At 33.4% G+C, this 26798-nt stretch overlaps 3 protein-coding genes across 3 annotated transcripts; 2 read left to right on the top strand and 1 right to left on the bottom strand.

Annotated features, from left to right (window-relative positions):
* Nucleotides 1-143: 143 nt before the first annotated feature.
* Nucleotides 144-5988, top strand: LOC148194487 (uncharacterized). The gene is made up of 6 exons (XM_088097581.1): nt 144-453; nt 3953-4454; nt 4527-4653; nt 4732-5010; nt 5102-5206; nt 5286-5988. The coding sequence occupies exons 1-6, from the start codon at nt 144-146 to the stop codon at nt 5802-5804; spliced, it is 1842 nt and encodes a 613-aa protein (XP_087953707.1). The 3' UTR covers nt 5805-5988.
* Nucleotides 5989-10529: 4541 nt separating this feature from the next.
* LOC124832101 (uncharacterized) lies at nt 10530-13955 on the top strand. Its single transcript, XM_047306225.2, has 5 exons — nt 10530-10685; nt 11346-11676; nt 12752-12856; nt 12965-13012; nt 13452-13955. The coding sequence occupies exons 2-5, from the start codon at nt 11404-11406 to the stop codon at nt 13689-13691; spliced, it is 666 nt and encodes a 221-aa protein (XP_047162181.2). The 5' UTR covers nt 10530-10685; nt 11346-11403; the 3' UTR covers nt 13692-13955.
* An 11302-nt stretch (nt 13956-25257) lies between these two features.
* On the bottom strand, nt 25258-26082 carry LOC124832099 (C2H2 and C2HC zinc fingers superfamily protein). The gene is made up of 3 exons (XM_047306223.2): nt 25858-26082; nt 25702-25786; nt 25258-25558 (listed from the first exon to the last, which is right to left on the bottom strand). The coding sequence occupies exons 1-3, from the start codon at nt 26038-26040 to the stop codon at nt 25461-25463; spliced, it is 366 nt and encodes a 121-aa protein (XP_047162179.1). The 5' UTR covers nt 26041-26082; the 3' UTR covers nt 25258-25460.
* Nucleotides 26083-26798: the final 716 nt, after the last annotated feature.

The following is a 26798-nucleotide window of genomic DNA, read 5'->3' as shown; positions in this document are numbered from 1 at the left end:
TGCATGCCCTTATTGAATGCCTATGACCATAGTGTTGAAATTGCCTTCCATGTTCGACTTCAGTAGTAATAGGTTTATTACTTATGTCACATGGAGTGTTGCTGTTTTGGCTAAGTTTGTATTTGTTTGGCTTGTCACAGAACATGGCCCATTTTCCCAACCATCGTGGATGGATGTACGATCGTTGTTATAGTGGAAGGAGAGGTTTGAAAGAATCTTTTGTCATGGGAGTTGAAGAGTTCGTGGAGACGGCACGACGATATCAATATTATGCCCTTGATGGAGGGATTCGATGTCCATGCATCAAGTGCGAATGTACAAGCATTCTGAAAGATGAAGTCGTCAAAGTTCACCTTTACCAAAAAGGGTTCATGCCTAATTACACGGTCTGGACATTTCATGGTGAAGAAATTCCTTCGACCTCCACTGCAGCTGAAAAACGGCTTGCATCAGGTTCGAATACTGTTGTACATACATGTGAGATAGATCAATTTGCCTACATGCAAGAGATGGTCGACCATGCTCTTCGTCACCACGCTGCAGAAGCAGACGATAGTCATGATGAAGAGCCTCCCAATGAAACGACGCAGAGGTTTTACAATTTACTGACAGAGGCAAATCTACCTGTATTTGAAGGTTCATCTGAGTCAAAATTGTCAGTGTGCATTAGACTCATGGCTGGCAAATCTAATTGGAACGTTCCCATTCAAGCAGTGGACTTCTATACAAAACTGATGTTAGATTTGACACCACCAAACAATTTGATGCCGAAGAATTATTACCAAGCCAAACAATGTGTTTCAAAGTTGGGATTGGATGTGAAGAAGATTGATTGTTGTGTTAATGGATGTATGTTATTCTATGACAATGACAGTGGCAAAAATGATGCATTGTTGGTGGAATGCAAGTTTTGTGGCTCACCTCGATATCAGACAATGCATGCTGGACGGAGGCAAAAAAAACCAATTCCATTAAAGTCCATGTTCTACTTACCTATAATTCCAAGATTACAAAGATTGTTTACTTCAATGCAAACAGCAGAACACATGACATGGCATGATGGTAACAAAACTCCGGGACTTTTGCGTCATCCTTCTGATGGTGAAGCTTGGAAGCACTTCAATCGTAAACATGCATCCTTTGCTAGTGAACCGCGTAACGTCAGACTTGGTCTATGCTCTGATGGGTTTACCCCGTACATTCAGGCGTCTGCATCACCGTATTCATGTTGGCCCGTGATAGTTACACCATACAATCTACCACCTGAGATGTGCATGACAAAGCCTTACATGTTTTTATCGTGTATAATACCAGGTCCATCTAATCCCAAATCATTGATTGATGTTTACTTGGAGCCTTTGATTGATGATTTGAAGAAGTTATGGAATGGTGTTTGGACGTATGACGTTTCAAGGAGGCAAAATTTCCTTATGAGGGCAGCCTTGATGTGGACTATTAATGACTTCCCAGCGTACGGCATGTTATCTGGTTGGAGCACACATGGTCGATTAGCTTGTCCACATTGCATGGAACATACAAAGTCATTCCAATTGAGTCATGGCCGGAAAAGTAGTTGGTTTGACTGCCATCGACGGTTCTTGCCCATTGATCACCCCTTTAGAAGAAACAAAAAGGCATTTCGAAAAGGACAACTTGAAACGGATATGCCCCCGCCAAAGTTGACTGGATCACACGTGTGGAGAAGAGTGAAAGACTATCCAAAAGTGACTGAATCTGGTCAGAATAGGCTAGAAGGGTTTGGGGAATGGCATAATTGGACTAAAAGAAGCATATTCTGGGAACTTCCCTATTGGAAGGACAACTTGCTAAGACACAACATCGATGTCATGCACACAGAAAAAAATTTCTTTGACAATGTCTTCAACACAGTCATGGATGTTAAAGGTAAGACAAAAGATAATGAGAAAGCAAGAAAAGATTTACCTTTGTATTGTGGACGAAAAGACTTAGAGTTGAAGGCACAAGGTAACGGCCGATTATTTAAACCAAAAGCAAATTACACCATGTCAAAAGACGAGACAAGAATAGTGTGTGCATGGATCAAGGAGCTTAGAATGCCAGATGGATATGCTTCTAACTTGTCCAGATGTGCCAATGTTCAGAACGGTACTATTCAAGGGTTGAAGAGTCATGATTGTCATGTATTCATGGAGACTTTCATCCCTCTTGCGTTCAGTTGTTTGCCAACACACGTGTTACATCCACTGATAGAAATCAGTAACTTCTTTAAAGATTTGTGTTGCACGACACTAAAGGAAGATTCCCTTAAAAAGATGGATGAAAATATCCCGATTATTCTCTGCAAATTGGAAAGAATATTCCCTCCTGCATTCTTTGATTCAATGGAGCACATTCCAATACATCTTGCATATGAAGCTTGGCTTGGGGGACCCGTGCAGTACAGGTGGATGTATCCCTTTGAAAGGTTTATGGGAGAATCCAAACGCTCAGTTAAAAATAAAGCTAGAGTGGAAGGCTCAATTTGTGCAGCTTACTTGCACAGAGAGACAACTTATTTTTGTTCACATTATTTCAAGAACTTCATGTTGTCCCCCACTCATGTCAGAAATGAAATGCAATGGCAAGTTGAACGACGTGAAGGTGCATTATCAGTTTTTCGACAAACAGGCCGTCACGCAGGGAAAGAATTCACTCACTGGTTAACTGATGCTGAATTCAACTCTGCTCATGTCCATGTCTTGATCAATTGCAGTGAAGTAAAGCCGTACCTTGAGTATGTCATCATCCATCTCTAATCTATCAAACGGTTTAATTGTTATACACTAATGAATTTCATTTGTACCAGCTCATTTGTTGTGGCTGAGCAAGTCGCAGAAGGAAACACTTCTGCTAGAATACACTCAGAGTTTCCGCATTGGTTTAGAAATCAGGTCCGTAGTTTTTCCTACGTTTAGAGCAAGGTAAATTTGACCATTGCTTTTATAATTTTGTTACTACCTTTGTAGGTTTTTAATCAGGCATTAACTCCCACGGTTCAAGAGTTAAGACATCTCTCCAATTGGCCAATGAGATGTGTCAAAGAATGGCACACTTACTTCATCAATGGTTACAAATTCCATACACATGAATGGTCTAAAGGAAAGAAAACATCAAATTGTGGCGTGTATGTCAAGGGCCTAACAGAGGGGTCTTATGATGATTTCTACGGCATCATTCATAAAATATATGAGTTAGAGTACAACAGCACTACTTCTCCAAACAGAGTGGTACTCTTCTATTGTGAATGGTTTGATCCTTCTAGAGCTGGTACTAGAGTCGATCCACGCTTTAATATTGTCGAACTGAACCAGAGATTAAGATATGGGCCTTTTGATCCTTTCATTCTACCATCTAATGTGAGACAGGTTTATTATGCGTCATATCCACCATTTCGCAATATTGACAAGCGTGGTTGGGCCGTAGCAATACAAACGAAGCCTAGAGGTCGCATAGACTCAAATGAAGTTGAGGAAGATGTAGCCTACCAACTTGACCAAATGTCACAACCACAAGAAATTATCGAAGTTGAACGTATAACCGCATTGGTCGACCCTGATGGTGATGGAGATGAATTAGAAGCAACAGTACAAGGTGATGAAGAACAAGAGGAAGAAGAAGAAGAAGAAGAAGAAGAAGAAGAAGAAGCAAATGAAGAAGAAGAAGAAGAAGATGATGATGATGATGATGACGATGAAGAAGAAGAACAAGAAGAAGAAGACGATGATGAAGATGAAGATGAAGATGATGATCATGATGACGATGATTGAATGTTGAACATCTATTGTAGCAAATTGGACTATCATTTCATTACCATTATCTAAAATACCATCTTTAAGTTGTATGCAATTACTTGTACATTGACTTTGAAAACAATTCATCCTTCTTTATTTATTTATATTTATTCGCTTTGTTTGTAACCATTTCAATGCAGTAATGACAGGACAAGGTTCAGAGCGTCCTGATAAAGGAAAAGGGGTAGCAAGGCCTACAAAGAGGCAACGGCAGACACCAAAGTATGTACTTAGGGTGCCTGCTAGACTACCTACCCCTGCTCCCGGTAGTTCATCATCTGTGGGGCCTCCTCCTACCCCTATTATACAGACTCCTACAGCAGCAGTAGACCCCACTCCTCCTCCTCCTGCAGTACACCCTTCTACTACCACTGCAGTAGACCCTTCTCCTCCTCCTGCAGCACACCCTTCTACAACCCCTGCCACAGACCCTCTTCCTCCTCCTATTATTGCCACCCCCACTCCTCCCCCTATTGTTATTACCCCCACTCCTCTCTCTGACCCTACTTCTATACCTTCCTCATCTTCTGTACCTCCTTCTGAGACCGTCACACCACTTGGTGATCCAGATTCAAGTGGTGATGCTGAAGATCTTGACCCGCCCCTCCATGATCGACCATGGATTGAGCCCTATGGTAAAGGGTAAGTTTATAATCTGTTGATATCATTTGATGTTTAAACCATATTGTAATTGAAATGAGTTTTGTTATGCAGGTTTATTCCATCTAGGGTTGCTTCCCAGGCCATCACACGTTCAATAAAGCAACAGTTTTTAACTCCATGGCCTACTTGGGGAGCAATACCTAAGGACGACAGGAAGCCATTCTGGCAGCGCTTTCAGGTGAGCAATCTATTACACTAATGTTGGGAATATTTTAGTATGTTCTGTAATCAATGTTTGTTCTCTTTAATGTTACAGATGAAGGTGCAGTGGAAACCTGAACATGAAACTCAGATACACAGAAATTTCCACATGAAAGCATCTCATCGGCTGTCAGAGATGTTTAGGGATGCCCGGAATGCAGCACAGCGCCCTAACTGGCTGGGTGAGCACATTTGGAACTCTTTACTGGCCCATTGGAATACAGTAGAGTTCCGCAATAAGTGTGCCAAAGCCCAGCGGAACAGAGCGTCTGAAAGGGGTGGCACCCTGCATACTGGTGGGTCGATCACCATTCATGAGCATGCCATTCGTATGGTATAATCTCATTACATAACTTTTTCTTTCATACACAAGTTATGTATATTGTATTTCATATGTACGCTTGTAATTCTTAATTATGTTACAGGCACAGGCTCTAGGACGGGCGGTCCATGTTGATGAGGTCTTTGCACAGACTCATGTTCGGAAGGGAACTAATGAATTTGTTGATGAAAGATCTCGGAAGACTCATGTAAGCAAATAACACTATTACTAATTTTTTATTTCTGTTATACTGTCGTTCTCTGACATTGCTTTTAATGTTTCAACAGGAAGACTTTTCTACGAGACTTTCACAGGTTAGATCTGAACATGAGTCAGCTCCTACACCGGATGATGCCAGTAATGCAGATGATGACATCCGTAGGACGCAGTGCTGGATCGACACCGTTGGTGGGAAGAAAAAGGGACGAGTGTATGGTGCGGGACAGCTTGCTGCAAACTATACAGCATCCAGAGGAGGTACTCTGAAGCACCAGCCTTCTTCTTCCACCAGTACTCCTGACGAGGTTCTTCAACTCAGGCAGGAACTCCATCAACGTGACCAGGAGCTCACTGATCTCAGAGCAGAGTTTTCAAATTTTAAGGCCCTGGTCATGACTGTCTTGCCTCAAACCTCACAGGACGTACAAAATATCCCTCCCACCCAATCACGACCGTCCTCATCACCTGCTGCCACTCAGCAGCCCACTTCAGTCCAACCCTCATCAGTCCAACCCACACCAGTCCAGCCATCAATAGAGGAGCAGGATGATGAAAATCATTCTGATGATAGTTATGTACATTATTAGGTTTCATTTTCTTATTACTTGTTAGACAAACATTTGGATATTAGAACATTTTGAGTTGATATCATTTCAATGTTAGATGTACTTACAGACTTTGGATGTTACAACATCCTTGTGTTACATTGTTTTATGTTTGAACTATAAATACATTATTTATACATTAATGGATGTCCTGTGGATTATTTGATGTGCCTTGGATATTGATCATTGATTGGATCTTTGAGATGCACATTATGCATGTTTGTATGTGTTTGAAAATTGTTATGCAGGTCTGTTTGTAAATTAAATTTGTTATACAGGTCTGGGTTGCAGAGGGAAAACCATTTCTCTAAAACCTGCTCTGCATTTTACCGAAGGCTTTTGCCCTTCGGTAAATGCCCTCGTCTGGCCATTACCGAAGGCTTCTGCCCTTCGGTAAATACCCTCGAATGCTCATTACCGAGGGCTTTTGCCCTTCGGAAATTACCGAAGGCTTTCGCCCTTCGGTAATTACCGAAGGCTTTCGCCCTTCGGTAATTACCGAGGGCTTTCGCCCTTCGGTAATTACCGAAGGCTTCTGACCCTCGGTAATTACCGAAGGGCAGAAGCCCTCGGTAATGGTTAGCGACAAGGGATTTACCGAAGGATTTTTGGCCGTCGATAGGCCTTCGGTAAACGTCCATTATCGACGGCTTTTGGCATTTTCCGAGGGCTTCTGGCCTTCGGTAATGCCCTACTTTTTTGTAGTGTTTGTCAGTTTTTGGAGTGTATTTGGTAACAATTATTTTTTATTAAAATAAGTATTATTTTTTTTATGTGTTTGTCTGACCTATCTATTTTAAAATCAATTATCTTTTAGTTTATTTTAACAGACAAATTATATATTTTTTAATATTTAAAATTTAACAAACTATCCAATAATAACGATATAAATAAAAGAAGTGGGATATTTTAGAATTATATTATTAAAAAAGAGAATTACTTGAATAAAAAAATTGAATATTGCTCAATTATGCGTAATTGGAGTGATATCTGTCTGTCACTGAACGATATGATAAATAATCAGAAGAAAATGTATTTTGCTGGCAACTTTCGGTGATAGTCGAATCAGATTGGGCAGTTTGGGCTGGCCTAATCCTCTGGCCCAAAATTCAAACAAGTACTTCATATAAACTCATAATAATTCAATATTTTCATTGATTATTTGTAGACATAATACATGATACAGTTCAACAATTTTTTTAATAATAATAATTGTACCTACTCAAACCAAATCAGTGTTCAAAGTCATTTTTAGTATATAGAAAACATGAAGTTTCGATGACATCGGCCAACCCGATTAATATAATACGTTTTTTTATTTTATTTATATTGTTATTATTTCACAATCTTATTATTATATATTAAATATCAATATAGTTGATGAGTCTATTAATTTTTTTATATATATGCATATTTTATAGGAACAACTTTTAATTATCACTAAATATTTTAAACATTCACAGTCTATACTTTTTTACTTATTGACTTAGCTATCAATGAGTCTTTTTGTAGATTAATTTTCCCTCTAATCTCTTTTGGAATCTGGTCCCTTCCCGTTGAGTTAGACAACACTCCAATCTTTAGGGTTAATTCACTTCGAAAACCCTCGCCAAAATCCGATTAGAACAATAATAATAATTAGCACAACGACTAACTTAGAAAAAAAAAAGTGCTATAAAATATAATGTAGATTTTGAAAAGAGTCTGGTATATAACGATGAAAATAGAATCCTCATATTTCTGTTTTTCTTATTTGAAAACCTTTTCAAAATGTTGTTTATTCCTCTTTTTTTGTTTAAAAATTAAACTTGTATTTTAGAATTATTATTATTTAAAAATTAGTTACTTTATGTATTTACCGAACAAAGTATATTATGTGAAAATAAGTTTTATTGACTTCTTCACTCTTCTCTTCGTCAATTAATTTTTCTTTCGTCCTCTTCTCGATATTCATCCTTTATGGATAGATGGTGTATTTGTAAAAGATACTTCGACTTCTAAGTTAGTAGGGTGCATTAGATAATAATTGATATTGTAAAAATGAATGTGTCGTATTTATCTCGATGGGTGTACTATTTATATAATAATCATGGATTTGTGGATCTCACCTATGTTGGCATGGGTGGATCTAGTGACTCATTTACCTCATGAGTAAGTTGTTTGATTCAAATATGCTAAATTAAATAATAACACGCCATTAGAGTATGACACACTAGTTTATGGCTGGGTAGAAAAAGATCGGCTTGCGGATAGATAGAAACAGGTCAGCTTATGACCAGGTAAGACTTAGTTGATTTGTGGTCGGCTAGTATCATATCGTGTACAATACACTAGCCCTCCAATTGTTCTCATGATTGGAAGATATGTGAAAAACTTTACTAAATTCAGTAAAATAGTTGTAGTTGATTGTCAATTGACTTATGAAACATGGTACCATTCACTCCATTGGTTTGTTGGCTCTTCTCATTTATCTTAATTGGGGAGGCGAGTCTGGCAATGTACACGATGGTCTCTCTCGTTGGTTCGTCGATCTGATTTGTGATAGCAGCCCAAGTGCGATGATAGAGCTTCTTCCTCGTTGCGGTATGTCTAGTGGCTTGCTTTGTCATGTTGCTTCTTCGTTCACTAGAGATGGGCGTTTTGGTTTGATCTGGGTTTCATATTTGGTTAACATCTCACGGTGGGACTTGTTGGGTCAGTCCACTGTTTCATTTATGGTGGTTGGTTGACACAAGGGGGAAAGGGGGGCTTGTGATGTAGATTACGAGAAAATATCATCTCAACAAGCTTTCAATATAACCCTTCCTTCAACTCTTCAGCCTATTGGGTTGCTTGTGTTTGTAAGTGGTTTATCGCGATGGTTACTAGAGTGTTCTCAAAGGGTTATGCAATGGCTCATAATGTGGTTCTGGTCACATTTGCAGAAATGTGGTTCTGGTTGCATTTACTACCATAGATGGCACTCTCGATGGCTCTAAGGCATGGCCTAATCAGGTTGGGTTTGCCATGAAGAGTGATAAGGTCTTCTTGAGGGGTCGTGCTTATATGCAACTAGAGGCGATATCCGTAACCTAAGCGATGGTGGGCACTTTTGTGCTCGTGGCCGGCTATGAGAATTGCCATGGTCATATGACCCACATGATTTGAATGATTCCAAAAAGTGGTAGTGGACTACAATTGCAGCGATGAGTCGGTCTGGCGATGCCTCTCCAATCTTTCTTCTAGATCAAGGAGTAATGCCTCGATTTCTTCACATAATACCTCTCGGTCCCACAGTGGACACTAATTGTACTTACAGAGCCAAGTGTCTAGCTCCACAAACTTCTTCAATCTTCCTTTAGTCAATTGGTTTTCCTTCTGTCCTCCTCTCAATACTCATCCTCCATGGATGGATGGTGTGCATGCAAAAGACATTTTGATGCCTTAGTTAGTAGGGGTTCTTCATATAACAATTAATGTTGTAAAAAGAAACGTGTTCTGTTTACCTTGATAAATATACTATTTATAGAATAATTATGAGTTTGTGGATCCTTACCTAAGTTTAAGTATATCTAGTGATTCATTTACCTTATAAAATATTTGTCTAATTAAGAATATATTAAACTAAAGAATAACATGTCGTTAAAGTATGACAAACCAGTTTATAACTAGATAAAAAAAATTGAAATTAACCTACTTATTTCCAAATAACATTAAAGTTGTGTATAATATATTTTATAATATTTTTAGAAAGTGTAATTTAAATTTGTTAAAAACTTATATATATTTTAAAAATTTATCCTTGAGATGGTTGGATTGATTATCTTACTTTTTCACTTAATTAATTAATAAGATGGAGATACCTTTTATTGGTTTATTTCAAAGGAAAAGGACACAGAAGAGTTTGTTGTTGGTTTAAAAAAAATTAAAGTGAAGGCTTTTTAATATTCTTATGCTTAATTATGTAATGAGTAATGATGGGCATGCCGTGAAGTTTTGAAATGCTAGAAAAAAAAAAGGAATTAAAGAATCCTTACTTTCTTTTTCAAACTATCATTTTTTTCAATACTTTAATGAAAATCAAAGCAAAAAAATTCAAGAATGGACGGCGGAATGGTCATTGATGTGTTTGAGTACAAAAATAATGCCACCATCAAATTTAATCACTTTTTTTATTTTTTATGATTGGGTAACTAATAAGTTTTTCCAGCAATTGTCAAATCATGTATTAATAAAAGAAAAGTGCACTAAAATTTTTGTCAAAAGTAAATTTTTACCAAAGAATGATGAAATTCTAGGACAGTCAAAAAAGTATTTTAGTCTTTCATTATGAGTTAATTATTTAATTTGTCAATCAAACGTAACTAGCATATCAATAAGTCTAAACTAATTTGTCAAACTAGAGAATTAGTGTCGTTTACTGTAATAACATTATTTCTAATTTCAGTGTAACTTTACACAAATTAAAGCATAAAAACTTTCTGAAGTAACATTCAATCTTATGTTAACGCCTCTAAACAGAATTAAAAATGAATAAGATCACGTTGATTAGGTAAAAATAAGTTGATTTATTAATGAAGATAATAATGATGAAAGACTTATAATAATAACAATAATTATAGTAATAATAGAGCAGTAGGAGGTGGCATGATATGAACATGATAACAATCCATTACATTACAGTACGACGTTAATGCTTTGTTGTTTGAAAGTGACTCCCACGTAGGTTTTATTATTATATACATATTCTCTTCCTTCTCTCTCTTTTTCTCTAAATAAATCTAATCGGAATCTTCACCAGTTAATCAGAACTTTGAGTAGATAAGACTCGTGGATGTGTCATCTCTTTTATTGAACGTTCAATATTGTTATTTTTCATTCCTGGTAAGGGAAAACTCTCTCTTTCTCTCGCACGATTAATCTTAATTATCTTCTTTTCTGATTCATTATTTGGCTTTGCGATCATCAGTAATCAGGTTGGTTTTCATGTACAGTGTTTTGGTCTAAGGTTCCTTTTTGAGGGGTGTTCTGTAATTCGGCCATAACATAGCCATGTGCTCAGTCCTCAAGACAATAGTTTCTCTGAAAAATCTTGAAAAAAAAACCCATAGATGTGTGTCTCCTTGTCTTTGTCCTTGTCCTTCTGTTGAAATTCAATTATCCTTCTTCTGTCAATCTTGAAATCTTTGATTTGCCTGCAAGATTATTTCAAGACCCTTTCTTGCTGCCACCTTGCCTCCTCAAATTAGGATAACTGCCCTTGCCAAATTAGCGACTTTTTTGGGTTTGGTTACCTGGGGTGCTCTTTTCACCTTCTCCAATTTGTTTTCCTTCCAAAAAGCCCTGAAATTTTATTATTATTATTATTATTATTATTATTATTTGCAATTCATCGAAATAATTCTGGGTTGAAATAAAGTTTGATAGGGGCTTCTGTGGTTTAGGATTGTGAGATGAATTATGTTTAGTATGTGATCCACCTGATAGGAAACGAATTCAGTTTTTGTTCCTTTTTCACTCAATCTTTCTCACCGTTTAATGCAGGTATTGAGGAAATAGTTTGTCCTTGAAGCTTTGAATATTAACAGACCATCATCAGCAGATGGGGTCTGAAGGTTCTCCAGCAGCTGTAACAACAGTTCATGTAACAGGTTTCAAGAAATTCCATGGGGTTTCAGAGAATCCAACGGAGACAATTGTGAATAATTTGATGGAGTATTTAAAGAAGAAGGGTTTGCCAAAAGGGTTAGTTATTGGGAGCTGCAACATTCTTGAGACTGCGGGTGAAAGAGTACTCGATCGCCTCAATAATACATTGCAGTCTGCCATTACTTCCAAGGAGTCTGAATCTCCAAGTTCCAACAGAATTATCTGGGTGAGTTACCCATCTACTTGTTTTGTCGGTTCTCAGTTTATGTTCTCTAGTTGATTTTTTATGAAGTTACTGGTTATTATATCAGATCAAGATTGTTACCTCTCCATGAATTTACAGGTGAATTGTTTAAAAAACCAAAAGTGAGACAATATCATTAAAACGGTGGCAATTAAGGATCCATTTAAGTAAAATTTACCATAAACATTTATAGCAGAAAAATAAAAAAATAATAACATTGAAGTTAGTTAGTCTTTTTTCATTTAACTTTTCCAAAGGGTAATATGATTAAGTTGATTATTGATAACGGAGAAACTCAATTTTCTTATCCCACAAGTGGTTGTGAAGAGCTTTCTCTTCTTCACCTGCCTAAACCTGTTGCAGTTTGCAGTGACTGTGAACAAATGTATTTCTTTTTCTAATATCTCAATAAGCAATGCAGAATGTAAACCATGGCAAGGGTAGTCTGTCCCTTCCGCTCTATCAAAGTTTCGCTTTTAAAGCTATTATACAATTATTGGTATCTTAATATTTAAAGCAGCTGGATCTATATTCAGATAGATTCAACAATTAGGATTTGGCTTCATTAAAGCGAGCAAAGTTAAAATAAGTAGTCTTTGTTGTTGATATCTATGCAAAAGAAAGTTAATGGCTGGTATTTCATTGCATTCATGACCTGTTACATGTGTACAATTGTTACCAGTCTTGACTTTTATCTTCAACTTTTGAAATTATTTTATCATCTAAAGTGAACAAGATACTTTAGAGTCGTAAGATTCAGACAATTAAGGTTTAGGAGAGATAATCACTCGACTATCAACTGAGATATTTTGAAAAATTGGATTAGAACTGAACTGAAACTGAAACCTCTATTGGACTTCTTTCTCAGTACCTTAACTGTAATACTAAGGCCGAACTAGAAGGAGTGGATGGTCTTAAGATAAACTCTGAGGCTTTTTTATTCAATTGACGAGTTGAAATCATTCATATATCCTAAACCTGTAGTCATTGATTAAATTTTCTTTCATTTCAGCATTCATAATCTTATGCTTTGGCTGTTTCTAATTTTTTCATTTAGCTGCATTTTGGGGTTAATAGTGGTGCAACAAGGTTTGCTATAGAGCGTCAAGCTGTCAATGAGGCTACGTTCCGCTGCCCTGATGAAACACAATGGAAGCCCCTGGTTAGATTGAATTCACTTTAATAAATTTGTTATAAAGTAGCTTTCATCAAACCTGATTTTAAGAACTATGTCCTCCTTTAGTGAAATTTCCACAATTCTATGTTGCAGAAAGAACCTGTTGTTTCTTCAGATGGTCCAATTACACGAATACGGAAGGTAAATTGGATCGCTTATTTCTCTTACTCATTGTTTAGTATCAATATATTGGGTCCTAATACAGTAATGTTAAGGTTCATTTTATACCATACAAATATTTTAAGGTGCTGTTTTTTGTTGAATTATTTTGATGGCCCTAAAGCTGTAGCTTACATACACCATATCTGATATCATTTAGCATGCTTTTCTACTGTAATTTGGGGATATAGCTCTAGACCCTTTATGTTCTTCATTTATCAAAGCTTAAAAGTAAGGAGTTACTGAAAAAAGTTTTTGGTTTAGCAGTCTGCCTCTTGATGGAGACATAGATTCAAAGTACAAAGTTATTGACTTCTATACAAAAAAACATGATGAAGTACAAAGTTATTGACTTGCATACAAAAACATGATGAGTGAGCATAATAATTATCTGATATTTCATGTCCTAACTGTTATGCAGACTACCCTTCCCGTGGAGGAGTTAACCAAAATCCTGACAAGTAAAGGTTATAATGTAATGACATCCGATGATGCGGGCAGGTTTGTGTGCAACTATGTTTACTATCATTCCCTTCGCTTTGCGGAGCAGAACGGGATCAAATCCCTTTTTGTGCACGTGCCACTCTTCTCTACAATCAATGAAGAGACCCAAATGCAATTTGCTGCTTCCTTGCTAGAGGTACTTGCTTCATCATGCTAGAAACATCTTCAGATGTAAATGATCTGGTGTTACCTGGCTTGTGAAAGTAGATGAGTGTACTTTGAATAAGATGATATTAAAAGATATTGTTTTGAGATGGAAAATGGTTTATTGCAAATGGCATGTGTAGCAGAGGTGTTTGCTTTATCAGTGAATGTTTATGATTAAAGGGTTCGGAAAATTGTCAAAACTTGTTGTTGATATCTTCAGTGCACATTGTGAATATTTGTTCTTTTGTCTATAATGCTCTGCTCTTATTTTTCATTGTAACTTGCATGAATGAATTGTATCAGGTACACCTCAGAGTAAAACTGAAAAGTAATAATTCAGAGTGTTTTTTCAGTTTAGATGCCCTGACAATATGTTGAGCCTAGATGAGATAATTAAATTGGAATTGCATATAACTTGCATGTTGATTATGATATTTTAGAGGGAAAAAAATATCATTCAACTACACAAGAGTCTTATCTAAAAAAGGACAACCAATTTTTTGAGAAAGAGTTGATGAATAGAGAAGGAAAGACATATCGAGTGTTTTATACACTCATGAACAAATTTTACTTCCTCATTCTTTTTAGTTAGAATAGAAGATTTCTAAATTGACTATTTTAAATATTTTATTTTAATTATTTTGAATGTTATATATCAATTGTAAAATCATCTAGATGTCACCAACCAGAGTTTTCAACACAATTATTAACTGATGTAAAAATAAAAAAACCATATCAATTGATTCATCAATCAATGAAATGTCATTTAAAAAAATAAAAATAAGAATGTTTCTACATTATTTGTATAAAATGAACGTAAATGATATCTTTTATATAAGTTGAAAATGCAATGTATCTAATATGATATTTTTCTATATTGAATGATATAATACTTTTTACATTGATTATAGACTTGATTAATGTAGAATGTGTTTCGTCAAACTTGATTTGTTTATTTTGTTTCAACCTTGCAAAATTACAATAAAAATTCACAACTACACAATGTAACTGAATTCTTATATTTTAACTAAATTCTAACTTAGGGATATATATATATATATATATATATATATATATATATATATATATATATATATATCATAATTTTATATTTTAAATAACACATATATTCCTATATTCTAAAATTTAAAAATCAAATAAATTAAAAAATTTAACTTGTTATGACAATTGTGAGAAGTGTAAAGGGTGATGGTGTGGGCAAAGGAAAATGACTGAACACTCAAGTGTTTTATCATAAAGGTATCAAGAGAAACTAAAGAAAGAGTGGAGTGATAGATAAAGGAAGAGATTAATAAAAAAGAAGGGAAAACAAAGGGAGAAGGATGTCTTCCTACTATATCATGATGGTAAATGAGAACAAATGGTAGTATCATGATGATGAATGAAAACATTTAGTAGACACCATAAAGAAGAAATGAGTGAAGAAATAAGGGAAGAATTAAGAGAAAATGAATACTAAAACAAAAAGTGAGGAGAAAAGATGTTAATGTGTCATAATTTAATAATATCCTACATTTGTTTCATTAACTTACGTGGAAAGTACAAAGTAATATCTATTTCTCACATTGTATGTGATATGATACCAAATAGAATAGACGTAAATATTTAAGAATTGGAATAAATTAAGAATATAAAATTGAAAACTAAAATTAAAATAGAAAAAAATTGTATAATGGAAGGTATAAGATCACAGGATGCAGCAAAAATCCTAACAAAGACAACCTATAACTATTTTGACAAGAGTGTTTTCATCTAATTTAAATTTCAAAAGACTTATATATACAAATTAAATTGTAGATGCTGCCTCATTTTGCATATAAATAAAAGAAAATTATAATTCTTAAATGAAAAGAAAATATAATTTGTCTTAATAGTCATGTCGACACATTCTAAATGATTTTAGACTCAAATCGAGACTATAACCATAATGTTAATATTTTTTATTTTAATATTTCAACCATGTAATACATGTAATTAGCTTGATCTCTTCAAGATGTGAGATTTTCAACTGGACCTCTTAAAGAAGAGTCATTTTGTGTTATATTATCTCTGTGTTTACCTAAATCTTGAATTAGGTTCTGATCTTTATCTTTATGATCTTTATCATGTTTTTGGGCTTTGATGTACATATCATTCTCTCTCTCTTTTGACAAAGATTTGAATTCATTTTCAAAGTTTCATCATTTATACTAAAAGGAAATAAATCAAATATGTTAAAAGCTATGATGCACGGATATAGCACATATTTGATATGTTAATATGTTTAATTTGAAAAAAATAAAATATGATACGTGGTATATATAATGAAAAACGTACAAAAGTTCTTAAAAAAATTATAAATATATGATTGTTATGGTATAAATCTAAATTAAAATAATATGTATTAAACATTATAAAAATAAAAAATAAATTATTTTCATCGTAAAAGTATTATTGTTTTATAGCTTAGATACTTCATTAATAAGTATCGCTAAAGTATCCGACACGGATATGTGTCGGATACAGATACATAACCCAAATTGAAATATTGTGCATCATAGGTTAAAACCCAAATTGAAATATTGTGCATCATAAGTTAAAAGTATTACTTACATTATACTTACTTGATAGATCAATCTTATAGGCATTGTCCATGATTTTTTCTAACTCTTGGAAAGGTCCATCTCCTTTAGGTTGGAGCTTATATTTTCTTTGTTAAGGAAACATTTCTTTCTTCAAATGTACACAAACCAAATTAGGTTCAAGTAGTACTTTTTGTTTTCATTTGTTAGCTTGTTTAGAATAACCTTCAATTTCCCTTTCAATTTGTGTTTTGACCTATTCATGTAGTTTTCTCACAAAGTCAACCTCAACATGTGCATCTTTATGCTTTAAAACATAAATGTTAGGCATAGGCAACAAATCTAATGGAGTTAAAGGGTTTAGGACATAAACAAATTCAAATTGAGATATGGACAACCCTATTGTAAGCAAATTCAACACAAGGTAAGCATTTTTTTCTAATATTTCAAGTTTTTCTTTAAAATAGTTCTAAGGTATCCAAAGTTGTATTCACTACCTTTGTTTATCAATCTACTGGGAATGACAAGTAGTAGAAAACATAAGTTTGGTACCTAGTTTACCCTATAATGTCCTCCAAAAGTGACATAGGAATTTTGTATCCCTATCACTAACAATACTTCTTGACAGTCCATGAAGTCTCACTACTTCCATGAAAAACAAGTCAACCATATGAAAAACATCATCAATCTTTTGTAAAGAAATAAAGTCAACCATTTTGGAAAAATCTATCAACAACCACATAAATGGAATCTTTCCCTCCTTGAGTCCATGACAAATCCAATACAAAGTTCATTCAAATATCAAGTCAAGGACTATCATGACAAAGCCAATACCAATGTTTGATAACCGAAAGATGACCACCACACTATAAGATCACAAGATGTAGGAAAAATCCTAGCAAAAATAACCTCACAGTTATCTTGGAAAAATTGTTTTGATCAATTCAAAAGGTTTATAAATACAAATTAAGTTGTAAGTTTTGTCTCCTTTGCAAGTAAATAAAAGAAAATTACAATTCCTAAATTTCAAGAAAAGATAATTTGTCCTAGTAATCATGTTGACACATTTTAAATGATCCTATATTCAAATTTTCACTATAACCATAATGTTAATATTTTTTATTTTAATACTCCAATCATGTACTACATATAATAAGCTTAATGTTTTTAAGTGTGTGATCTTCAAAGGTTTCCAAAAGATAAGTCACCTTGTGTTGTAATATCTCTTAGACCTTTTTAAGTCATCCTCTTGTCATGGGTTCACCTAAACCTTCTTGGACGGGATTTGATCCTTATCATCTTCTTGGATGGGATTTGATCCTTATCATCTTCTTGGATTTTGATATACACATAACATCAAAGGAAAATTAATATATAAAGTATATATTACATCAATTTTCAATACAACTAATCTAATATTTATTTCCATACAATTTCAAAGGATGAAGGACCTGTAACATCCCAAAAATATATAGCATAAAATCATATAAAGGAATTATCATATAATAACATTGTAGGACAGTTACAGATATTATACTAAGATTATAGTTATCCTAAAATAACCATAAAATTTAAAGTTTTACATAAATTCTACACCATTCCAAAATTATACACCTAACCGATTGGGTAATGTACGATTAAGATGCAACCGAACGGTTCAACCAAAAACTATAAACAGTAATATGACCGAACGGTCATAATCTAAACAGCAGGATTCTCGTCGTCCAGCTCCTGCTCCAACGTACACTCCTCCTCCTCTGCTCACACCCAAAAGGGTGATCATCGCAATAGAAAAAGCCGAACGGAGACATGGACAAAATAGGAAATAAGGATAAGCTAATGTAATTTAATTGTGCAAACATACATACATTTCGTACAAGTACAACCAATGCAGAACCGAACACTACAACATACCAAAAACAAATACAGATAAGAATATACAACTGAACACTATACTTCATGCATAAACCGAACACCTGACTTGACCATTCGGATTATATGAATATGTAGCTTGAGGCCGTTCATGCACTCGGGTGGTGTAGTAATTGGAAAATCATCAGCTGTCACCCGATGTTAGTCCGTTATAACTCACCCAAGAACCTATGGGCTAGGACATCCTGTCATTCTCACACAATGCATTACCCATCTCTACTTGAGAATTGGTAATCATCTGAATATCATGATGAACTCCGTGAATTTCACTGTCCATATTTATACTTTACCACTTCAATACACTTTTCACTGAGACATTCCTCCTTGGAATTCTCTTCCACATTACTTGAAACATATGCCTTATTGGAATATCAATAAAATTTCTCATACACAATAGATCAATACAATTATCTCAAACAATCAGAGTCAAATAGTGAAATTAGCATTTATAGTCCAAATAATCATTCAAAGAAGAAAATTGAACGGAAACTCACTATTTATGACAAAACCGAACACCATTACAAAATTTGTATACCAGTACTTGACCGAACGTTAGTACGAAACCGAACACTACCAAGAATGAGCGTTAGTACGAGACCGAACACTACTAAAAACGAGTGCTAATACGAGACCGAGCACTACAAGAATGAGTGTTAGTACGACACCGAGCACTACCGAGAACGAGCGCTAGTACGAGATCGAGCGCTAACACTAGCATTACTACCAGTATAAGTCCGAGCACTAACACCAGCATAACTGCTAGTACATGACCGAGCGCTAATACTAGCATAACTACTATTACAAGACCGAGCACTTAACAAGAAACTATCCACACACCTAAGGTCGAACGGTCATGAACGATAAGACTAAAAAGACCAAACCCAGTTAATGACCGAGTACCTGAACATAGCCGAGCGGCCAATCAGCATATGACCGAGCGGGCCGATCGCTATGACTACTGAATACTAGTGTATGACCGAACGCTATAATCCATCGAATACTACCAAAATCGAATGCTAAACATAGTACGACTAAGAACGAATGATAATACCAACCCGAAGACTGCCGAGGTCGAAAACGAGTACATTTAAAATTGAACGTCAATATTAAACCGAACAATACTAAGACATAATATCACTACGAAACCGAATACCGCTAAGCCCAATTAACTGACATGACCGAGCATTCAACAATGAGCACTCGAATTTCTACATAAATTTGTAGAACTTCTCAACCAGTTCACAGGTCTTGACAATACACAAAAATCAAGCCAACATCAAATTATCCACACATGCACACGTCCCACAATGTCGAATACCAATTCATTCACTTTTACACACATGCATAATCATCAAACAACATATTCATACATAGTAAATCATAATTAAATTAACTAGCTTCTCTTACCTCTTAACTGAACAGAAAAACTCACAGTTTAGAAACTTGCTCACCACCAGAAATCTTAGAAACCCAAAGTTCACCGATTGATGAAAATAGATCAACCACAAGACCAGAAATGTGATCAGAATTTCAAGAGAAAAAGATGATAAACACATGCAACGAGAAACATGACTTGCATGTGCCAGGAAACCGAATTTCTAAGAAGAAGAAGAACTTACAAGCTTAAACAATCACTTGATTGGTTCGAAAGAAAGCTCTTGACACCAAGAAAACTCAAGCACCACCTGATTGTTGATCAGATGAAGAGAATGTGTGAAGTTCTAGAGAGAAGTTAGAGAGAAGAAGGAGAAAAAAGATTTCAGAAAGTTGGAGAAGAGATAGTGAATGCAGAAAGTGGAACGTGATTGTGAAATTTTCATTTAAATACTACCGTCAAAACTGAACCGTCCACTCTCTTGCAAACACATGTCTTTCACTAACGTACTTAAATTTTCTCTGACCAATGTAGAATATATACAAAATTGTAACCGAATCAATTTTTATATTGATTTCTCTTAAACTAATGCTAATGAGATTATGTAAAATAATATTTTTACATTACTGGTTGTGTAAAATTTTTCACTGAATAATCACCAAACAAAATATAAAGATAAGTTGATATAATATTAAATTGGAATCAAATCAAACCAATATTTTTACATAAAGTTTGAGTTGATTTTTTTTTTCATTATCAATTATTTTTTACGTTAAACATTTAATAATGATAAAATTTAAGTAGATATTTATGAATTATTTTGGAATGATTTGTCTTATTTTTATAATTTTAAATTACCTTGTATTTAAAATAAATTAGATAAAATTATAATTAAAAATTAAAATAAAATATTTATATTTTTTTAACAAATATAGATATATTGTAAATACACTTCAATCAAATTATAAAACAAATATTCTATATAATTGTTATTTTTTTAATTAATCATAAACATAAAACGTTATATTTAAATATAATAAGCGGTTTAATTGAGTTGTTGAATTTTAATCCAAGATCCAAACTCACTTAAATTTAAGAAAAAATGTATTATAAAAATAAATAAATAAGTAATTTTGATCAAATCTTTTAATACGCTTTTTGAACTTAAATTGTTTTAGTTTTGAACACTCTTACATTTAAGTGTTTTTACTTTTTTTTCCTCTTAGTTATTGTAACTACTTTTCTTCTTTAATAATGACGGTATGAAAAAAAATATTATCTTAAAATTAAAAAAAACAAATAAAAAACATCAAATGTGTGAAAATTAGAATTAGTCACTCTTCAAAACTTTGAACCAATTTAGTTCCCAAACTTTAGAAATGTGTGAATTTAGTCCTTTTAACCAAATTTTGTTAACTTTATTTGATGTTTCAAACACATTTTTCAGTTAACATTGAAACAAAAATGTGTCAAATAGTATAAACAATTCATGCTATCATGAAACGCACTTGAAACATCAAATAAACCTAACAAAATTTAGTTAAAAAGACTAAATTCAAACATTTTTTTTAAAGTTTGGGAACTAAATTAGGCGAAAATTTTAAAGAATGACTAATTTCAAATTTCACTAAAAATTAAGGGATGAAAAACATATTTAACCCAAAAAATAACAATAGAAAAGCAATATGTGTTAAGGACTCGTGAGCACGCTATCACCTCCTCCTCCTCGATTCAAAGTAATAAATTGAAAATTAGTTGTCCCTCGTCTTTATTATTAATTTATCTATCTATATTTATATATAAATAATACATTTTTTACACAACTTTTATTTTTATTTTACTTTTTATAATTATTAACTAAGTTTTTTTCAGAAGTAATTACGATTTTGAAATATTTTATATAAAATTATCAATGATTTATCTTTTTTCTTTCTTTCTTTATTATATTTATAATTTCTACAAATAACATTAAACTATTTTTTATTATTCTTACTGATTTTCTCTTATATATTAACTTAATTAATTTATATAATATTAAGGTATAATACATGTTTTAAATTAAAGAATTCAGTTGTATACGTATACCACGTAAAGATAGAATTAGACTATAAATGGAATGGCGGTTACACTATTACTTTCTCTAACAAGATTCAGATAATGGATTGGTTAGATTTAAAATAAAATATATATTTAGGAACTAAATATTTTTTCGTTTCATTTAAAAAAATATAAAATTGTTTATTTTTAAAACAAACAAATTATGACAATCAACAATCTGAAATAAAAGACTAGTGTTTAAAAATGCTAATTTGAATAGAAAAAAGAAATACTAACTGATATCGCGCAATGATGACAAGAGGAAATCTTGGTCTCAATTTTATTTTTTATACTTATATAAATTAATATATAATTTAAAATATCTTTTAAAATTTTAATGTATTTCTAATATATTTTATATATTTGGTATCCGAAAAGGTTTTATGTTAGAAACTCTACAATAACAACAAATTGAGTGGCATATGATTTTGATACGGTTTGATTATAAACAAGTGAGATTAGATATGGTAGGAATCCTTGAAAAAGTAGCATGGCTAGAAAAACAAATATACTGAAACTTGAATTCCAAAAGTATGGAACACTGTTGAAAATTGAGAACATTTGCTCTTGTTTCTGGTTAAAAGCTCCTCGTATTTAAGTGTGAAACATAAACATAGCTCGGAATGAACAGGAATGTAATATTGTAATCTGTCTACAGTTTCTCATTAAACGCAAGGTGATGGCAACGTTTGACAATAGTGTCCATATGCTCCACAATGCCTGTTTTCCATAAATATCTTGAAAAGTAGTTAATAGTTACAGTTGGAAATGACAGAATTGTAATAGTTGACATCATTTGTGTTTTTAATGAGTGAAGGGACTCAGTTGGTGATATTATTTTAAGCTTTTCTGTGTGGACACTTTGACACAAACATCAATTCGGAAATGGATTTAAGGGCTGTTCTTGGTTTTAAGTTCTTGTAATATTCAACAATAACACAAAAAAGCTTCAATATGTGATTAGACATGCAAACCGAACAAAAACTTTGCTTGCACATTCAGAGAACTCTACAGACCACTGGTATTTTCATATAAGGTTGTTATCTTTGATTATGTATATTGGTTATGGATTTGCTGGAGACTCTTGTTGATTATGATATTTATCTTTACATTGAGGGCTTTCTAACTTAAAAGTTTGTGTTTCATATGCTCTTGTTCATTTGGTTTTTTTGTCATCTACTTTTTATTGGTACTCCTCACATATTCTTACAAGTTGAGAAAATAATTATTTCATTCCTCTTTGCTTTGTTATTGAATTATTATTATTTTCCCTTCAAAGTGTGTCAAAGTTCCTTAGTTAAAGTATTGTCTTTTGCGACATTTACAAAAATGACTTATTTAAATAAAGAAAATTATTATTAGTAGAACGGGAAAATGAACTAAAAATAAAAAGCCAATGGAACAAAATAACAAAGTTTGTAACAAGTTGTGATAAGAAACTCATGGAAAAACCATTAAAGACATTAACGAGATATATAGTCAAGGAGCACAAGATTTTGACTGACATATATCAATATTTTTTATGTAGGTGTTTAGAATGAAGAACAACATGACTATGACTATAAAGATGGATCGATGTCCTTATTCATGGATATGATGATGAAGAGGGACATGAAGTGTCACAGGATAAAAAAATTAGTGATGCTACTAAACCTTCTTAAGTTCAACCCAAGAGGTCTAACATGGAGAAGATACCATCTAATATGTACTTTGCTTACGAGTTTGTGATTTTGACAAATGGTAAAGAACCAGAATTTTATTACAAAAACATGTAAGAAGATGTTATAGATGAAGAAATTATTACACAAGTTTGGTTTTGTTCAAGAAAAAATATCTACATAAGTAGATAGTCAAAGTGTTATTCATCTTCATTTTGGAAAGAGTTTGAATTTTTATTCAATATTTAAACATATTGATGTGATATCAATATATATAAGAAGCTTTAGATCTTAAGTTGTTAAAGTTAGCAAATACTTATATTAATGATAATGATGGTGATGTGTTGATTAAGTCAACAATATGAGGAAATTTGAAATTCGATGAGATTGTTGTTTTGGCAACCGAATAAGAGATTTTTTGGATTTTTCTACTGCTTTTTATATGGAGAATATGCTCAAATATTTAAAGTTTGTGTATCTCACTTATTTAAGTGAAGGGTAGGCTAATTTGTATATTTTTTTTTGTGTGTTCTTTTCATTCTATCCGTTTCTAGTTTGATCCATTCTTCTATCACAAATGTTGAATAGAGTCTATATAATGATCGAAAGGAGTTGAGGGTACTCTGGTCGCATGGTGTGTGCTTTAATGTTATTTCTTTTTCCCCCAAACCATAATTCGTTTGCCTAAATAGGGTTCCAGTACATAATACTATAATGCTATTTTATTATACATCATTTCATTCTAAGACGCATTTTTCCATTTTTAATGATGAAAAGGAAACCTAAAAATGGAAAGCAGAAGGCTAAAATCATAGTTGAGGACCCTTCTCTGGATGCAGATACTAGCTTATGCAAATTATTCAAATTTATCATCACTAAATTAATCGTAATAAGTAATAACTTTCGTGAAATAACTTGGCATCATTCACTTTCACCTCAATTTGGACAGGCAGCGAAAAAGCAAATTATTCTTCCTAGTTGGTGGCTACACAAACAGTTTCATGATTTGCTGTTATCGAAAAAGCTTAAAAGTTACATGATCATATAATGCTTCATTCACATAATTGTTTCGCATCATTCTAAATTCATAAATTCTTCTGAAGATGTTGAGCGTTTCAGTCCAAAACCAAATGTTTTCTGACTATTGTTTTAGGAATCGGTCATATACAGCAAAGCTGAATGATGGGGTTATTAAACATTATACACCACCAATATTGGCTTGGGGATGGCTCAACTCCGCCGCCAACTAATTGTTCCGTGTCAAGGTTTTAACTTGGGGATAGGTAAACTCCGTCACCAACCAATAGTTTCATGTCAAGGTCTTCTTGAATTGGGAATGGGTCAACTTTGTCGCCAATCAATTTTAATAGTACAAAAAAATTGCTAACAAAAATTAGCAAAGCAATTACAATTGTGATTCTGCAACTATGATGAAAATCCTAAAAATCTTGACAACCACTAACCTACCTTTTCAAAACCTTGTTTTGGGTATTAAAGAACTCGTTCTGTGGAGCTATTAATACCCAATTTTTCAATAGATGTGTCCTTGTGAGCTGACAACATTTGGTGCCCACTCTATTAATCAAAACTACTGTTTATAATTTATGAATTTGACATGACTGCCACCAAAAGTTTTCCAGGCAGGCAGCCGTCTGATGTGAATAACTAATTTGTTCTTTAAATGAGTTGCTATTAATTTAGTTCCTGAACGAAGCATAAAGATGATCTAATCCTAACAAATTTTACGACTGCATCTTCCTATTAAGTTTCGTAGGATTGTTTTATTATTAAAATGTAATTTGAAAGATTAATTAGACATCAATCAGAAGTATTTTGTCCTCAAGCTATAATATTTAGATAATAATGAGGTGGAGAATGCTTACAAATGAAGAAGCTGGCATGCCTTTAACTTGGTAATGTGCCAAAGCAAAATCAGCGGTCCACTATCAAATTATATTATATTAGTATTGATTGAACATTAAGATAGATTTGGATAGCGTTTGATACATGAAAACTCCAAATAAGTTGTGGGGTTATGTGATGGGAGATAAAAAGTTAAATAATAATATAATAATAATAACAAAGAAAAATGAACAGAGTTCTTCCCTACACACAGGGACTCAATAGCTGCAAATCTATCCCCAATCCACAAAGGGGAGATGGGGATATCCAGCCTCCGGCGGAGGCTGCAACGACGGGGGCAAATTTCCCAATGACACTCCTACCACATTCCCTGCATGCAGAATTGCACATATATATAATATTTGTACATCATTAAACGACGTATTCGTAAAATTAGTTGTAGTTGTTGTTTGACTAACTTTCATATAGGAGACGAACTGAAGGGCAGAAAGTGATAAGCGATTGGTTAATTACCTGGTAAGGGAATTGGAGCGTGCTGTGTAGTATTGTTGGGAGTGGGATGAAGGTACTTGCAAGAGTGGCCGTAACGGCAAAAACCCTAAAATAGAGAGAGTGAATGAGAAATGAAAATTGAAAAAGGAAGAGAAGTGGTAACGTAAGGAAACGTACCGTGTTGAGGAAGTGAAAGCAAAGGGGAGGATTAGGGATTTGTTGGTGGTGTTGATTGAAGGAATCGTACCAGCGAGCTTTGGCTTGGAGGTGTTGAATACCATTAACGTGTCGTTTCCGATCAGCTGGTGTGTCTTGGAATTGCTTGTCACAGTAGTCGCAGTAATATTTTCTTGCTGGCATCTTCACCCTCGCACTTACTCAACCACCACCTTCGCTTTCAGTCTAAATAAATTAACAAATTCTATTATTTTATTATAAGCGAGATCAAGTAGATAAATTAAATTTCACGGAAACTTCTCCATATCTCTACGGCTTGGCCACCGACTTTTAGTATTTTTCTAATTATATATTAACTAGAAATGTAATAAATTATTTATATTTATTAACGAAACACATTATATTTTATATATCTTTTTGGAGAAAATGATAGCTAGGTGTTGGAATTTCTATTAACAATATAATGTATTATTTACTAATATTTATCGAAAAACATGTTTGACTGTTTATATCAGCCAACTTATAATTTATTTGATTAGCTTATAATTTATCTTATCAAAATATCTAAATTTACGTTGAATGAAAAACACGGAACAAAATTATTTTATTTAAAATATACATTAAAAATTAGTTTAGATAATAAAACGTTTTCTAGCAAGTGATTTATAAAATATTTCATTGCACTTTCTATTGATTGAAATTTGAGTTTTTAATAAATAACCAAGGAATCTGAATAAAAAAAATCCTCTGATTAGAGTTACATAAAGAGTAAAGATATTTTGCTTGACTTTATATTAAAAAAAGAACGGGAAACATATGATTACGATGAAAAAATTATTCTAATCTATAAAATGAAAACTTACTTTCACTTTTACATCATTAGAGACAAAAAATTAGATGCAAGAAAATAGTGGTCAATAGTCATCCCATATGCTAAGAAA

This window comes from Vigna umbellata, chromosome 8 (assembly GCF_029865625.1).
Source record: "Vigna umbellata cultivar VRB3 chromosome 8, Vumbellata_1.0, whole genome shotgun sequence".
NCBI classification, from domain to species: domain Eukaryota; kingdom Viridiplantae; phylum Streptophyta; class Magnoliopsida; order Fabales; family Fabaceae; genus Vigna; species Vigna umbellata.
The sequence above is the reverse complement of the archived record's forward strand: the minus strand, read 5'-3'. Positions and strand labels throughout refer to the sequence as shown.

Coding starts and splice junctions, on each gene's coding strand:
- LOC148194487 (XM_088097581.1), top strand. CDS start 144: ATGGCCCATTTTCCCAACCATCGTGGATGGATGTACGATCGTTGTTAT. Junction 4,654..4,731: donor CATTCTGGCAGCGCTTTCAG/GTGAGCAATCTA, acceptor TTAATGTTACAG/ATGAAGGTGCAGTGGAAACC. Junction 5,011..5,101: donor ATGAGCATGCCATTCGTATG/GTATAATCTCAT, acceptor ATTATGTTACAG/GCACAGGCTCTAGGACGGGC.
- LOC124832101 (XM_047306225.2), top strand. CDS start 11,404: ATGGGGTCTGAAGGTTCTCCAGCAGCTGTAACAACAGTTCATGTAACA. Junction 12,857..12,964: donor AAACACAATGGAAGCCCCTG/GTTAGATTGAAT, acceptor TCTATGTTGCAG/AAAGAACCTGTTGTTTCTTC. Junction 13,013..13,451: donor CAATTACACGAATACGGAAG/GTAAATTGGATC, acceptor ACTGTTATGCAG/ACTACCCTTCCCGTGGAGGA.
- LOC124832099 (XM_047306223.2), bottom strand. CDS start 26,040: ATGCCAGCAAGAAAATATTACTGCGACTACTGTGACAAGCAATTCCAA. Junction 25,787..25,857: donor GCTTTCACTTCCTCAACACG/GTACGTTTCCTT, acceptor TCTCTATTTTAG/GGTTTTTGCCGTTACGGCCA. Junction 25,559..25,701: donor CGCTCCAATTCCCTTACCAG/GTAATTAACCAA, acceptor TTCTGCATGCAG/GGAATGTGGTAGGAGTGTCA.